This window comes from Danio aesculapii, chromosome 19 (genome assembly GCF_903798145.1).
Source record: "Danio aesculapii chromosome 19, fDanAes4.1, whole genome shotgun sequence".
In the NCBI taxonomy this organism is placed as follows: domain Eukaryota; kingdom Metazoa; phylum Chordata; class Actinopteri; order Cypriniformes; family Danionidae; genus Danio; species Danio aesculapii.
In genome coordinates this window covers 7,068,742-7,082,466 of record NC_079453.1, presented here as the reverse complement: position 1 = coordinate 7,082,466, position 13,725 = coordinate 7,068,742, and the positions used below count along the sequence as shown (strand labels likewise).

At 33.5% G+C, this 13,725-nt stretch overlaps 2 protein-coding genes across 2 annotated transcripts in view; one reads left to right on the top strand and one right to left on the bottom strand.

Moving 5' to 3' along the window:
• si:ch211-264f5.2 (uncharacterized protein LOC570749 homolog) overlaps positions 1-8,150 on the top strand; it is a 31,584-nt gene extending 23,434 nt beyond the window's left edge. Inside the window, 1 exon segment of the mRNA XM_056479128.1 lies at positions 7,823-8,150. Coding sequence (XP_056335103.1) covers positions 7,823-7,873 — 51 coding nt within the window. The 3' untranslated portion in view covers positions 7,874-8,150.
• Positions 8,151-11,831: 3,681 nt separating this feature from the next.
• On the bottom strand, positions 11,832-13,281 carry ft1 (alpha(1,3)fucosyltransferase gene 1). The gene has a single exon (XM_056480054.1). It carries the CDS (start codon positions 13,235-13,237, stop codon positions 12,062-12,064), a length of 1,176 nt encoding a protein of 391 aa, XP_056336029.1. The 5' UTR covers positions 13,238-13,281; the 3' UTR covers positions 11,832-12,061.
• Between the last annotated feature and the right edge of the window lie 444 nt (positions 13,282-13,725).

Below are 13,725 nucleotides of genomic sequence, written 5' to 3'. Positions count from 1 at the left end.
ATATATATATATATATATATATATATATATATATATATATATATATATATATATATATATATATATATATATATATATATATATATATTTAAATTATTTACTTGCTTATTCACCATACTGCTTATTGTCATATCGTTAGTGATTGTAGTGTATATAGGCCTATGCAGCTTTAATATGCAAAACCTAATATGAGCTTGAGCAGCATTAACAATTCGTTTTCACGTTCATCAGTTTTAACAGTTAAAAATTATATTGGGATGAAAATTATTTGCTTTTAACAAGTATTTATAAAACTAATATAGTAATTAAATTTTTAAATATGCTCAGTTACAATGACATATATAATAAAACAGACATTGATAGGCAATCGGTCAGGGATTGATCAACCCCACCAATCAGTTTACTGACGTCAAAGTGATTTATAATGACGTTCGTCTGACATTTCAACAGAGCTTGAAATTTCATAGTTTCAAATGTGCCCTATCAGCAAACATCCTCTTTTCCTCTGTGCCCTTAATGTATTGGCAAAGTCCCTTTAAGTGTATTCTAGTTGGTATTGTGAAACCTTTGTAAAGATACAATTTGCAGATACAAGTTATTTTCCCCCCTCAACAGTTTACATTCACTCTTTATATTAGTTGGGACCTGTCGAGCAAAACAGGTAATAATACTGTCCAAAAGAAAAGATGCTTCTGATGTTGTCTTGTCGAATGTTTACCATCCTGCTGTATATCTGCAACTGTTCACATTATAGAAATGTGCTTTCTATGACATAGATTTAGACATCACCCACTGAACTTTGGTAACATTGAAGTTGTGAAGCAGAGGCTAACACGTTTTGGTTAGCTTAAAATGTATAGTTCACCCAAAATCGAAAATGTACTACATTAACTCACACATATAAAACTTTATGACTATTTTTCTATGCTTAATACAATAGAAGATGTTTTGAAGAGTGTTAGCAGCTTGAAGATCAATGGCTAGCTATACCGTTTCCTACATTCTCCAAAATATTGTCTTGTTTTCAGCAGTAAGAAACTCAACAGGTTTAGAACAAGTGAATGAGTAAATGATGGCAGAATTTTCATTTTTGTCTGTATCTTTAGCTGTTCACATCAGTTCAACATGCATTTTGGGGTAGGCTATATAAAATAAAGAAGTTAATGAAGCGAATTTTCTTGCTAATATCCTATAATGCGTGAAGCAGATTCTGTATGTTACATTTTCAGATTTAGAGACCTTGCCGTCTCTTCACATCAGACAAAAATGCTGTAATACAGAAATAGTCTCTATTTGTTCAGTGCAGCCTAACCAAATCACACCTACATAATAATTTACCCTGATCTGTTTTATGTTTCATAGGTATAAGCTCTCTATGGACAGTAAGCAAGATATCAGCTCAAAGTGGGGGATCCGTCACCATTCCTTGTCACTACCACCGTCTACACAAGGATCTTCAAAAGATCTGGTGCAAAGGCAAGAAGTGGACGACCTGCGTGACGATGAGACCTACCAATCAACAGAAGCGAACCGGGATCAGCTTTTACAACAGCCCAGATGAACTGGTAACAACCATGACAATGACAAACCTACGCAGCAGTGATTCAAACCGCTACTGGTGTGCAGTGAAAACAGGAGGCTCTTATGTCAGAACATCTCTAGAGCTTTCAATCTCTGAGGGTAAATATGGGTGATATACGCTACTTTAGCACCATAATCAGACGTTTGATGATTCCAAGTGTAGAGTCATTCTACAGAAACTGCTTGTTTTGCAAAGGCAAAATGTCTAAAAATCTATTTCTTTTTTTAACATTTAAACTTTGACGACATTAATCATAAATTTGGCTATATGAAAATCATTTTTGTTAAATATAGGGGCAGAAAAACTGAGATTTTTGCAGAATGTAACCCTGTAACTCATTGCATATTTTCAGGAACTCCAGATTTGTCAGTGGCCAATAACAGGGTGTCAGGTGAAGAGGACAGCAATGTCACCGTTCAATGTCTCTACAGCGACAAACTTAGAGATACTGAGAAAAAATGGTGCATTAGTGGGGATTTGCGCTCCTGTCAAACAGCTCAGGATATAGAGGCATCCCCTGGTGCAGATCTGCAAATAAATGACACAGATGACGGTGTTTATACAGTGACACTGATTGGAGTGAAGAAGACAGACGCAGGCTGGTATTGGTGTATGGCTGGAGAATGGCAAGTTCCTGTTCATATCACTGTCAATTCAAGGCAGATGTTTACAGATGGCAATACAAGTGAGTTTTGGTAATGGTTTATTGCATATATTGTATATTTAATATATGTATTTGAGTAATATTGCAGACATAAAATGAAATGCTTCTTTCTTATCACCCATATAAAAAAATAACCATGGGTTTCCTATATATAAAATTAAAGGGATAGTTCACCCAAAAATGTACACACTATTTACTAACCGTCACGTTTCTAAATTCTGTTTAACAGTAAAGAGGATATTCTGAAGAAAGCTGAAAACCTGTAACCATTAACATCTATTGCAAACAAATACTATCCTTTTAAACTATGTTAACCACAATTCAACCTTGGTTTTGCTGAACAAACTATAGTCACATATAAAAAGGTTTAATTTGACTTGATTTGAGCAACATTGGGTTATTTACTTAATGTAGCTCATGAACATTTAGCAGCGAGAATGTTCAAACTGGTGAATAAAAGTTCCACAATTTAGATGCCAATGAAGAGAATGCCCACTCTCCCATAGATTTTAGCCGAGCTGACTGTTTTTGGGTGAACTGTCCCTTTAATCATTTATCTGTAAGTTTGATACCCAGCCCTCACTCACTGAGGGCCTATAATTGATTTAGTGGCATCTTCTACAGGGTTTCTGCAGGTTCACTAAGTTAAATTGAAGACATTTCATTCATAAGATCATTATGAATGACATTTTAGACTCATGAAGGGCTAACGGCTGAGGAATTTTTCAAAAGGCCCAAATGGAAAAGATTTTTATTTGTCCTATCAAAAAAAATATTAAAATACATTAATACATTTAATAATACAATCTTAACTTAATAATAAAAAATTTGGAATATTTTAGATATTTCTTAGCTAAATATTTTAAATATTGCTATTTTAAATAAGCTCTGCTTGTATCCATATACTTTTTTCCAACACAAACTTTCTTTAAAATAAAAAAATTGACTAATATTTAAAAAATTATAATAATGTAAAATGTATGCACATCTATGCACATCAATCCGTGTCCTCAGCAGTAAAAAACATGCTGCACTTTTAAAAAAAAAATTATTGTATGGAAAATAATGAAACCATTATGATAAAGATTTAAAAATTACCTTTTTAAATAATAAGTTTAAAGTTTTATTGAGATGGATTGCTGGTGATTGTATGAGTTTTGGCCAGATTGTGTAGCTATACATGAACCAAGGAAAATTAAGACTTGTTTAAAAAAAGATTTAAGACCTACAACACAATGTTTCAGTAAAGACTATTTAAGTCTTAAATTAATGGGATTTAAGACATTTTAAGACCCAGCGGAAACCCTGTTCTAGTCATGCTGTCTGGAGTGGACAGACGTAACCTTGCCTTAAACTCATGACATTGGTGTGTGGATACTCAAACAAACAGAGTAGCGATTTCAGAGAAAATTGTTAAGACTTTTGGACGGGTATTATTCAGTGAAAACCAATATTGCCAATCCAAACAGCATGCGTATTGTAAGTTACCTTTGTAAAAAGTTGTTGTGACTTGATTTTTAAGACAGGAGAATAGTGGTGAAAAACTGTGAACCAGTGGTGTAGTCCTTGCTATGCGCACGTATACTCAGTATGCCTACTTTTTTCCATGAGCTGTTTGGGTATTACGACTTCTGAGGATCATACTCTCGGTATACTCACTTGTTTTGGTGATTAGACTTCCCTAATTTTTGTGTATTGAGTATTTGAGTTTTTTGAAGATCACAACAAATCAGCTGAATGATGTCTCGCTGAAACGTTCAAGTAAAATTATAAGACAGCATGGGCGTCGCTTTAGCCCTCCTATATTTCCATTCAGCCCCCCTAACACCTTTGCGATTACCTGTACACTACTAAATGATCGCCTCAGTCCCCTATAAATTTGATATAAAAACGGCGGCAGAATCCCGCTCCTGAACTCGTTTTTTAGTTATTCAGCAAACCACAGCTGTGCAGTGTGTGTTATAATATATATATATATATATATATATATATATATATATATATATATATCAAATGAATCAAAGATACATTGACTTTTGTCGTTTCTTTGCCTCCTTTTAATATTTGGATTGGGTAGGTAATAGTACACCACCTATTTTTTTAGGACTACACCACTGGTGTGAACCAACTCTCACGTCCTGAGAGTCCATTGCACTGCAGTAGTAATAAAGTATTAGAACATTCAAGAAAGTACAAACCTCCCACGTAAAGATACTTTTACTAGGTTTACATATAATGTAGAGTAAGAATAAGTTTCATAAACGCAAACACCACATTTCAGATTAGATCTGAATAAGACATAGACATTTGCTTCATACTGTATCTGACCTACTCTTCCTTCTTATTCACAGGGTCTTCCACATTTACCACAGCACCATCCTTCCTCTCAACGTACTCAACTGATGTACACAACCATAGTCCAGTGGCAACACTTGAACCTACAAAAGCAAAATTACCTGAAAGTACTCCGGTTCAGACATTTACAGCATCCCCAAAGCAATTTCAGCCAACAATACTGTCGTCCTCGTCCTATCCGACATCAACAAAGATCTCAAAAGAGGACTCGTCTCAACGCAGCAGTACCATTAAGACAAAGAAACCGCTAACCAGCAGAGCCATAACTCCATTTGCTGATAGTAGCACTGCAGCTAATGTTTCATTTAAAAATACAATATCTGTACCCTCAGCCTCACATGAAAGCAGGTACAGTATGTTCAAAGTGTTTTCTGCTATCTTTTCACATGTTAGCTGATATTTCAAGTCTAATGACTATTTATTTATGTATTTCAGAAACCTTATTTGGGTGATTGTACTAGTTTGTGTGGCACTCATATTATTTACTGGGATTTCTTGGAAATTGTGGTCATGGCATAGTAAGACTTATTATCATCAATATAAGACAGATTTTTACATAATAAACTTCCCTTTTTAACATTTTAAGAGAATTCCTTCTTCTATATAAGTTAAATGTATAAACTATAATATTCTCTGATCATTTTCAGAAAAGGCAAATGGAGGAGAGGAAGCAACAGAATTAACAGCAGACCTACATGTAAGTAAATCTTTAACTGTTTCAAGATTGCTTTTACAAAAAACAATAGATTCAGTTAAATTAAAGGCTTACACTACGTAACTTTGATCCAGAATGAAAAAAAAAACATTAAATAACGAGCGAGTACATCACAAGTTGGTCTCAGAAACTGTTTTTCCTCAACCTAAAGTCTGTCCTGGCGTATTTCGCGGTTTGTTTAGTGCTTACGTCATTATCACGCGCGTTTCTCATCGTCATATCCTAAACAGAGTCAAGAAAGACACCTGTGATGTGAGATTAGCAAAAAGGTTAACAACTGTTAGCAAAATGTATCGACATAGCTCTAAATCACCAATTGACAAAGTAAAGAAAATGTAAACAAGGCAGATTTAACGTGTAAAAAGAGAACAACACAGAATGCGTAAAACGAGTCAACTGTTATATTCAGGACGACGAAACCCCTGACCAAGAAATCCCCAGACCCCTTCGTTTTTACTCAGGTAGGGTAATTTAACTTTTATTTTTTGCCCAACAACATGAGCTGAGAAGCAATGAGCTCACCATAGCATGAGTAGTATAGTTTTTTCTATATTTGTTTTAGTAGCCTGGCTAGTGCCTTGCATTGTACGTTAAAGAATGGACAGCGTACAATACAAACTTGATTTCTTTTTTTTTTTATTCAATTTGTTACCTGAAGTGAATTAAGTACTATGTAATTTGGCAGTGTGACCACTAGAGTGCGGTCTAAAATAACAGAACTTGTCTCTCAAGAAGCTGTTTTGAGATTTAAACCAACATGGAAAGTAGTATAGTAAAAACTATAGGAAAGTACTTGAATTAATATAGTAATGTTGTTGCTGTGGTAATACAACAACTACAGTAGCCTAATCTTATATAACTTTATCATACGATTGCCACAGATATAGGGTACATTGTAGTAGGCCTACAACACGCCACAATTTACTGTGATAGTTAAACTGTGAAAATTAAGCAGATTACACACACACACACAGTTGAAGTCAGAATTATTAGCCCCTTTGATTTTTTTTCTTCTGTTTTTAAATATTTCCCAAATGATGTTTAACAGAGCAAGGAAATGTATGTTTGATAATATTTTTTTCTTTTGAAGAAAGTCTTATTTGTTTTATTTTGGCTAGAATAAAACAGTTTTAAATTTTTTTAAAAACACTTTAAGGTAAAAATTATTAGCCCCTTTAAGCTATATATATTTTCCCGATAGTCTACAGAACAAACCATCATTATTGAAAGTTTAAAGCAATGTATTTACTACATTTGTACCATTTGGGTTTAGTAAAATCACTGTTTATTGAGACAATCCCCTTTTCTTCAATGCATTCAAAATAAAATGCATTGACTGCGTGATTCATTGTGACAACTTTAATTTTAATTAAACAATTAATTTTTTAAAAGCAAATTAAACTAAAAAGCATTTAGTTAAAAATTTTAAAGCATTACATTTAAAAACAAAAATCGTAACTCGTATTATTATTATTTCATTTTAAAAGTAATGTGTTACTTGTTAAATAAAAAAGTATTATTATTACATAACATGTTACTTGTAATGCAATACCCCCAACACAATATATAAATAATTTCAATTAGATTGCTAAGTATTATGTAATAATATAAGTATTATGTTTCAGAAAAGTACAGTTTTGTTTTGTCATATTAAAATCTGTAATACTTTTATTTCTATGGTTTAATTGTGATTTTGAAAATGAAGTAAGGAATGCAGCATAAACATGACAGAAACATTGTATCTCAAATCGTAACCACTAAGATAAACCGATTTCTTTAAATCATGTAGTTCACAAATAACATTGCATAATTAACTTGTAATTTCAATCTAGACAATTAAAGTAATAGTTCCAGAATGAAAATGTACTTATAATTTACCCAACCCTAGTGATCCAAAATGGATAGTTTTTTTAGGTATTTCCAGGTGTTTCTCCATATAAAGTGGAGATTTAATGCAACTTCATAAGGGTTTAAACAATTCCAGCCGATAACCAACAGTCTCAATTAGCAAAACGATCAGTCATTTATATGTACATGTATTTAAATATAATACTTTATACTTTGATGACATGCAAATTATAAATCTGGGAGTGAACTAATGCTTTAAACCTCCAGTTGCTAATAACTGACTTATTTTTGCGAATGACGTCAACTTAATAAACATCTGAAACTCTTCAATTCACAAAAATATGCCATGTTAATGTTTGCCTGTATATCCATGCAGCTCAATTAACACAGTTACTATGTTTTTGTACAGTAACCACAATGTCATTTAAAAGTGTTCGTGCGAAACCAAAACAATGTCTTCAGATTTCTTTATAATTATTTTCTTTATAATTTTATAATTAGGACCTAAAGTTACCATTACCGTAAAGTTGCCATTTATTTATTTAGTCAGAACTAAGTCTGAATTTCCCAGGTGAATGAATAATATAAGATATATTTTTTTTTATTGAGAGATTTGATTTGCTGACAAGTTTTTTGTTGTTGTTGTTGTATTTAATAGGTAGACGAAAGAGTTGATCTACTGAACAATGAACTGATGAATACTTCATGACAATAACTGTCCTAATAACATAACCTCCTTAGAGATATTGTAGAGTTTTAAAGGTGAGAACAGAATATTTTTACTTGTACAAACAATATTGTGTGTATTTGTTATATGAAGCTAGATATTGCCGTATAATTTAGTTTTTATGATGTTGTGGATTTGCTTGCTTGGTCACTTTGATGTGAAACTATGACCACATGCATTGAAATAAAGAGAACATTCACATTATAGATGTAACTGGTTCTACTGGTTATTTCATAAATCATAACGGGTCATGAAACATTGTCTGGTTTGCACCAAATCTGTGGGCATGTGACTTAATGCAAAAAAAAAGTTCTTAGCACAAACTTTAGCCTACATCAACAACTTTTCTTCTGAAATATGCTGTTTTATCTGTAAGTCAGGTTTTATCGGATTTTATCTGACTTTTTTACTTGTTAAAAGGATAAATCGTGTATATATATATATATATATATATATATATATATATATATATATATATATATATATATATATATATATATATATATATATATATATATATATTTTTTTTTTTTTTTTTTCTCCTTGTACGAGCGGGCGCAGCCATTTGAATTATTTTGGCTCGAGACTTCCGGTCTTATTCACTTCCATTTATTTTTATATGTTAAAAACAGCTCATTTTGCTGCTTGATGTTGCAAACTGATATTTTCCTATTATCTTATTCTACTTTGTCTGTTTAGTCATGCAAACACTTGTTTGTAAAGCGGGTAATTTGACCTTTTTTCAAATTCCTTGTGTGTGTAAAGCACATTTCGCAATTCTGAAAATTGAGTATGACAAATGCTTTACTAGACCTTCATCTTGTAAGACTTGAAATACCGCAAATACTTTGTTGTCTTTGACAATTCAAATATTAGCTGAAAACACAGACAATCGGCTCCACAACCCACCAGGTGGGAATGTGGGAAAACTAGCTCCCCTCCTTTCCTCCATTTACATTTGAAACATCTCCCGAAGCACCTTTTCACTCTACTCATACAGAATGGTCATTTTAAAATATGAATGTTCTATATTAATCCAAGTCACTTTATCTATCATGTTTGATATCATTTGAAATGTCTGCAACTGGTACAATGGTCTCATTTCCTCAGAAATAGACATTCAAAACAATAGATATATAACTTCAGGTATCTGTTGAACCACTGTGCAGGGTGTGCCTTTTCTATAGACAGAAACTCTTCCACTAAATGCAAATGCCTATTGCTATTCTACACACCCCTTTCCTCGAGGAGATTCTTGGATTGACTTCTTAAGATAAAGTTTCTAAATGTTCGGGGCGATTCTGTTACCTAGATCAGCCCATAAGTTGGAAATTTCTGTTCCACACTATGTATATTTTAAAGTCAGGTATGCATTTTTTAATCTTGGATTCTTTGATAATTTGAAGTCTTGTAGTGATCGTTTTTGAATTGACTGAATGTATTGGCATAATACACATTTACCTGACTAATAAATTATGTTTTGAATTACTCAAACAGAGTTCGTGTTATTATCTCTTGTAGATTATGTTAAATCCATAACACCACAAGCCACTGTACAGGTTAGTAACAGACTAAAACATGATAGACGGAGCAGCGTGGCACACCAAACGATGTTCTTAGAGCTCCGACTAACACATTGGCATTAATTCAAGTATACTTAGACTGTAAAAGGCCAATGATGGGTTTTCTATTTAGAACAACAAAATAATGTTGAGATCAATCTAAATGTGGGTCGGCCGTCATCTCTAAACTTATAATACTATTTAAATCATATAGTGATTACTAATAGTTTAAGTAATCATTATGGTATGATCAAATAGTTTTGCTTTGATGTAGTAGATAGCAGGTCTATGGGGACCACACAACAAATATTCTAAACCGAGTAAGTAGAGTTCTGCCTTTTTAGAATTGGGATTAATCGCCTCTGTTTAATGACCAAGACTGACATGCTTGTGTTTAAGAGATTGTATACTCGGCTGGTACAAGACTCAGGATTTTATAGGAATCTAAATAAACGAGAATAATATAAAATACAAATCGAAGAGAATATTCAATTATAATCTAAAGTAATATTAAAAAGAAACAAAATAATCGTATCAATGTTTTGTAAATGTAGTCAGATAAAACGAGGATAAAAATATTAATGTTCTAAACCACCTCATACTAAACTTGGAGTCAGATATGAGTTAAGTTTAAAATAAATCAACATTGTGCACTGGAAAGACTGAACATGCAGTGAACCTTAGTCCACCAGTAGACACCGTCATTGGACTAACTGGCTGGGCCTTACAATCTTAAACATTATTTGAGGAATTTTTAACTAAATCCAACTCTAAAATTACAGTATTAAATAAATAATAATTTAACGAATAATAATTAAATAATTAATAAATAATATTTGTCTTGAATGATCTCTTCCGCCCTTAGTGATGTTTCTCTGTGAGCCCTTCAAAACTTAAAAATACCAAAATAACATAAACATGTTCAAAATAAACATATAATAATACACATACTGTAACTGCTTTATACAGTTAAGAGATGTACATTTATACATTTTTAATGTGTAACAAAAATTCAAGCAGCTTCAAGGAATTATTTAGTAACCCGTTTCACAGATTTATCTTTTCTTGACTCTAAGCTTTTTAATAAAAGCCTGACTTCAGCTTAAAAAATATATTTTATTGGCTGGATTTGTATTTATTAGTTCAGTCAGGATTTGAAATTATCCTTCATTTGATGTTTTTAATGTAGGGCTGGGTCATAAATCACAATGAAATCGCAAACGCAATAAATCAAAGCTGTGATTATCCTGCATATCTTATCCGTGAAACATTGTTCTGCGATCACTACAAACCTCCTCTGAAGGCTACAGTGCGCTCTTTTGTGAAAACTCCAAATACCCATAAAGAGGAAACCCAGGAAATGCCCCATAGCTTTTATAGACAGAAGATTAAAGTGTTTGCATTGTTGGTTGTGAGCCTCCTAAAGGCTTGGTAAATGGGACAGCAGTAGGTCGGAGGAAAAGAAGTGGGTCAGACATAATTTTTGACCACTTCATGCATTTTTGTTGAAAGATTCTTTTTTTTTTAATGAATTTTGTTTGATATTCGTGTAATAATTTTGATGCAGTTTTGTTGATCCATTATTTTTAATATTAGAAGGTCAAATAGAAGTGAGTGGATTGAAGTGCGTTCTAAGCAAAGCTTCTTCCACAGCCGGAACACCAGTTTTCCTGATAAAATGGGAATGACATTGCCTTTGATAAATCACCCAGCCCTACTTTAAAGCATGTATTTGCAGACTTTAACTAGCGTACGCTAGAATATTAGTGCAACGTATTTTTTTTTTGCATTTCCAACATGTCTCTGTGTATTTTCCTATATTTAATTTTATTCCAAATTTGGCATTATTATTATTATTATCATCTTAATTTGTTTATTATACTGTGATCGCACTAATACATCAAGACAAATACCTTGTTCTTGTAAACTCACAGTACTTGGCAATAAAACTGATCATTTTTCCTAAAACCCATAATGCTTTAAAACTCGAGTATCTATCCAGACACTCTAGTATCGCCAACTCTTAAAGGGTAAGTTCACCCAAAAATGAAAATTCTGTCATTAATAATTCCCCTCATATTGTTCCAAACCCCCTGAGAGCTTTGTTTATCTTCGTAACACAAATGAAGATATTTTAGATGAAATCCTGGAGCTCTCTGACTCTCTATAGACAAAAAGGGTCCTGAAAGTTCCAGCAAATGTTACGAAAAGCATTTTATTTGATATCAGTAGTTTAATTGTAAGTTTACATACAAGAATTCTTATATGTGCTGAAATGATATACTGAAATAATTTTGTTGAACAGTTTCTTCTGCATATTTAAAGACATGTTTATGAAAGTAGGCTGAATAGAAACATTGGTGAATACAATCTATCAGTTAATTTTGGTGCATTCTTGTAGCTTCATAAAAGTAGTCACATGGAATGTTTTGATAATATTATTGGTTCCTTTATGGACATTTTTCGAGACCCTTGAGAGAGTCTGAGAGCTCCAGGATTTTATCTAAAATATCTTCATTTGTTTTCTGAAGACGAACGAGGGTCTCAGGAGTTAGTTATGACCTGAATAATTAATAACAGAATATTCATTAGTGGGTGAACAATCGCATTAACCCCAGAACCACCCTTCAAGATCGTTAATGGCTATATAGTGCTTATTCCTTTTAAGATAATCACAAATCCTACATGCATGTTCAAGCCCAAATGATGAACCTATTGAAACAAAATGTTTTCTCCAGCTGAAAAACTGTTTGTACTGTTCCTCGTTTTGGTCCAAGAGTTTAAGGTGATCTGCCAGTTCCTTGGGAGATGGGAAATCATCCACATGGATGAAGGCATCTTTAGGTATGAACTCTTCATAGTTATATCTGGGCGGGCCAAGTACAACAGGAACCGTACCGAGCGCTAAAGGATTGAACAACTTCTCAGTGAAATAGTCTCTGTGAATGGAGTTCTCAAAGGACAAGTAGAATTTACAGCTGGACACCACATTTTCATAGTCTTCATCATTAATTCGATTATTGAAGTGCCCTCCATAGGCCTCCACTTTAATGTGTTTCACCAACTCATTATAGTACTGTGAACGCTTGTGGTGTTCTTGAAAGTTACTTACAATCCAGCAAACTAGTTTATCCTTTTTGGGGATAGTGAAGTTTTTCTGTTCATCCGTGGCGTCAATGAGTCGACCGTAGGGCACTGGAATATCTGAATCCTTGCGGAAACTTGACGTCAGATTAAACCGATCATTTATCAAGCTGTTTGGATGGGAATTACTCGGAGACTCCATATTCCACCATATCCACTTTTGGAAAGCTGGTCGAGGGGGTTGTGGCAAATCCGCACTCAGATCTTTGTGGTGAAACATAACTCCATGTGCTTGCTGGATCAGACTTCTGTCGTCTGTTAAATGACAGCCGTGGATGTTGTACTGTGAACCGCACACACCCAAGTCAAAACGTGCTCCGAAAGGATACACCCAGATCAACAGGATGGTTTCTTGATCGTCTTTTTTGGCAGCAGCCTGTGCAGGATTTAGCGCTGGTGTTGTCGATGGATTGTCTGAGGGGTATTTAATAATGCATTCGTAGTTCTGCATCTTCAAAACATTGAGGCAAGTTTCTGTACAGCTGCTGTTTGTATGGACGTCCACAGCAGGGAATTTGAAAAAGGTTGTGTTTGGATTGTAGTAGACAGAGAATATACATACAAAAGATAACAACATGAATATGGCAATGATTACCTTCTGAGTGGTTTTGGTTGGAGGTGTTAGCGTTATTTTATCCATCACTGTTGCAGGGAAGAAGGCAGAATAAAATATTGTCAAATTAATAAAACTGTATATACATACATTACATACAACCCCAAATCAGAAGAAGTCAGGACAAAATGGAAAATGCAAATAAAAAAACTAGTGATTTCTAAATTTACTTTGACATGTATTTCATTGAGGACAATACAACAAATAGTATTTATTGTGTTCCTCATTTTTTTTAAATAAATAAACAAACACTTATTCCAATTTTGGTTCTTGTAACACATTTCGAAAAGGTTGGAATAGTGAAGCATTTACCACTTTGTAATGTTGCCATTCCTTTTCACTTAAAATACGTTAAGGGACTGAAGAACCCGGTGATGAAGTGTTTCAGGTGTACGTTGTCCCATTCTTCCTGCAAACAAGTCTTAAGTTGGGCAACAGTACTGGGTCTTTGTCGTTGCATTTTGCGCTTTAAAATGTGCCACACATTCTCTATTGGAGACAGGTCGGGACTGCAG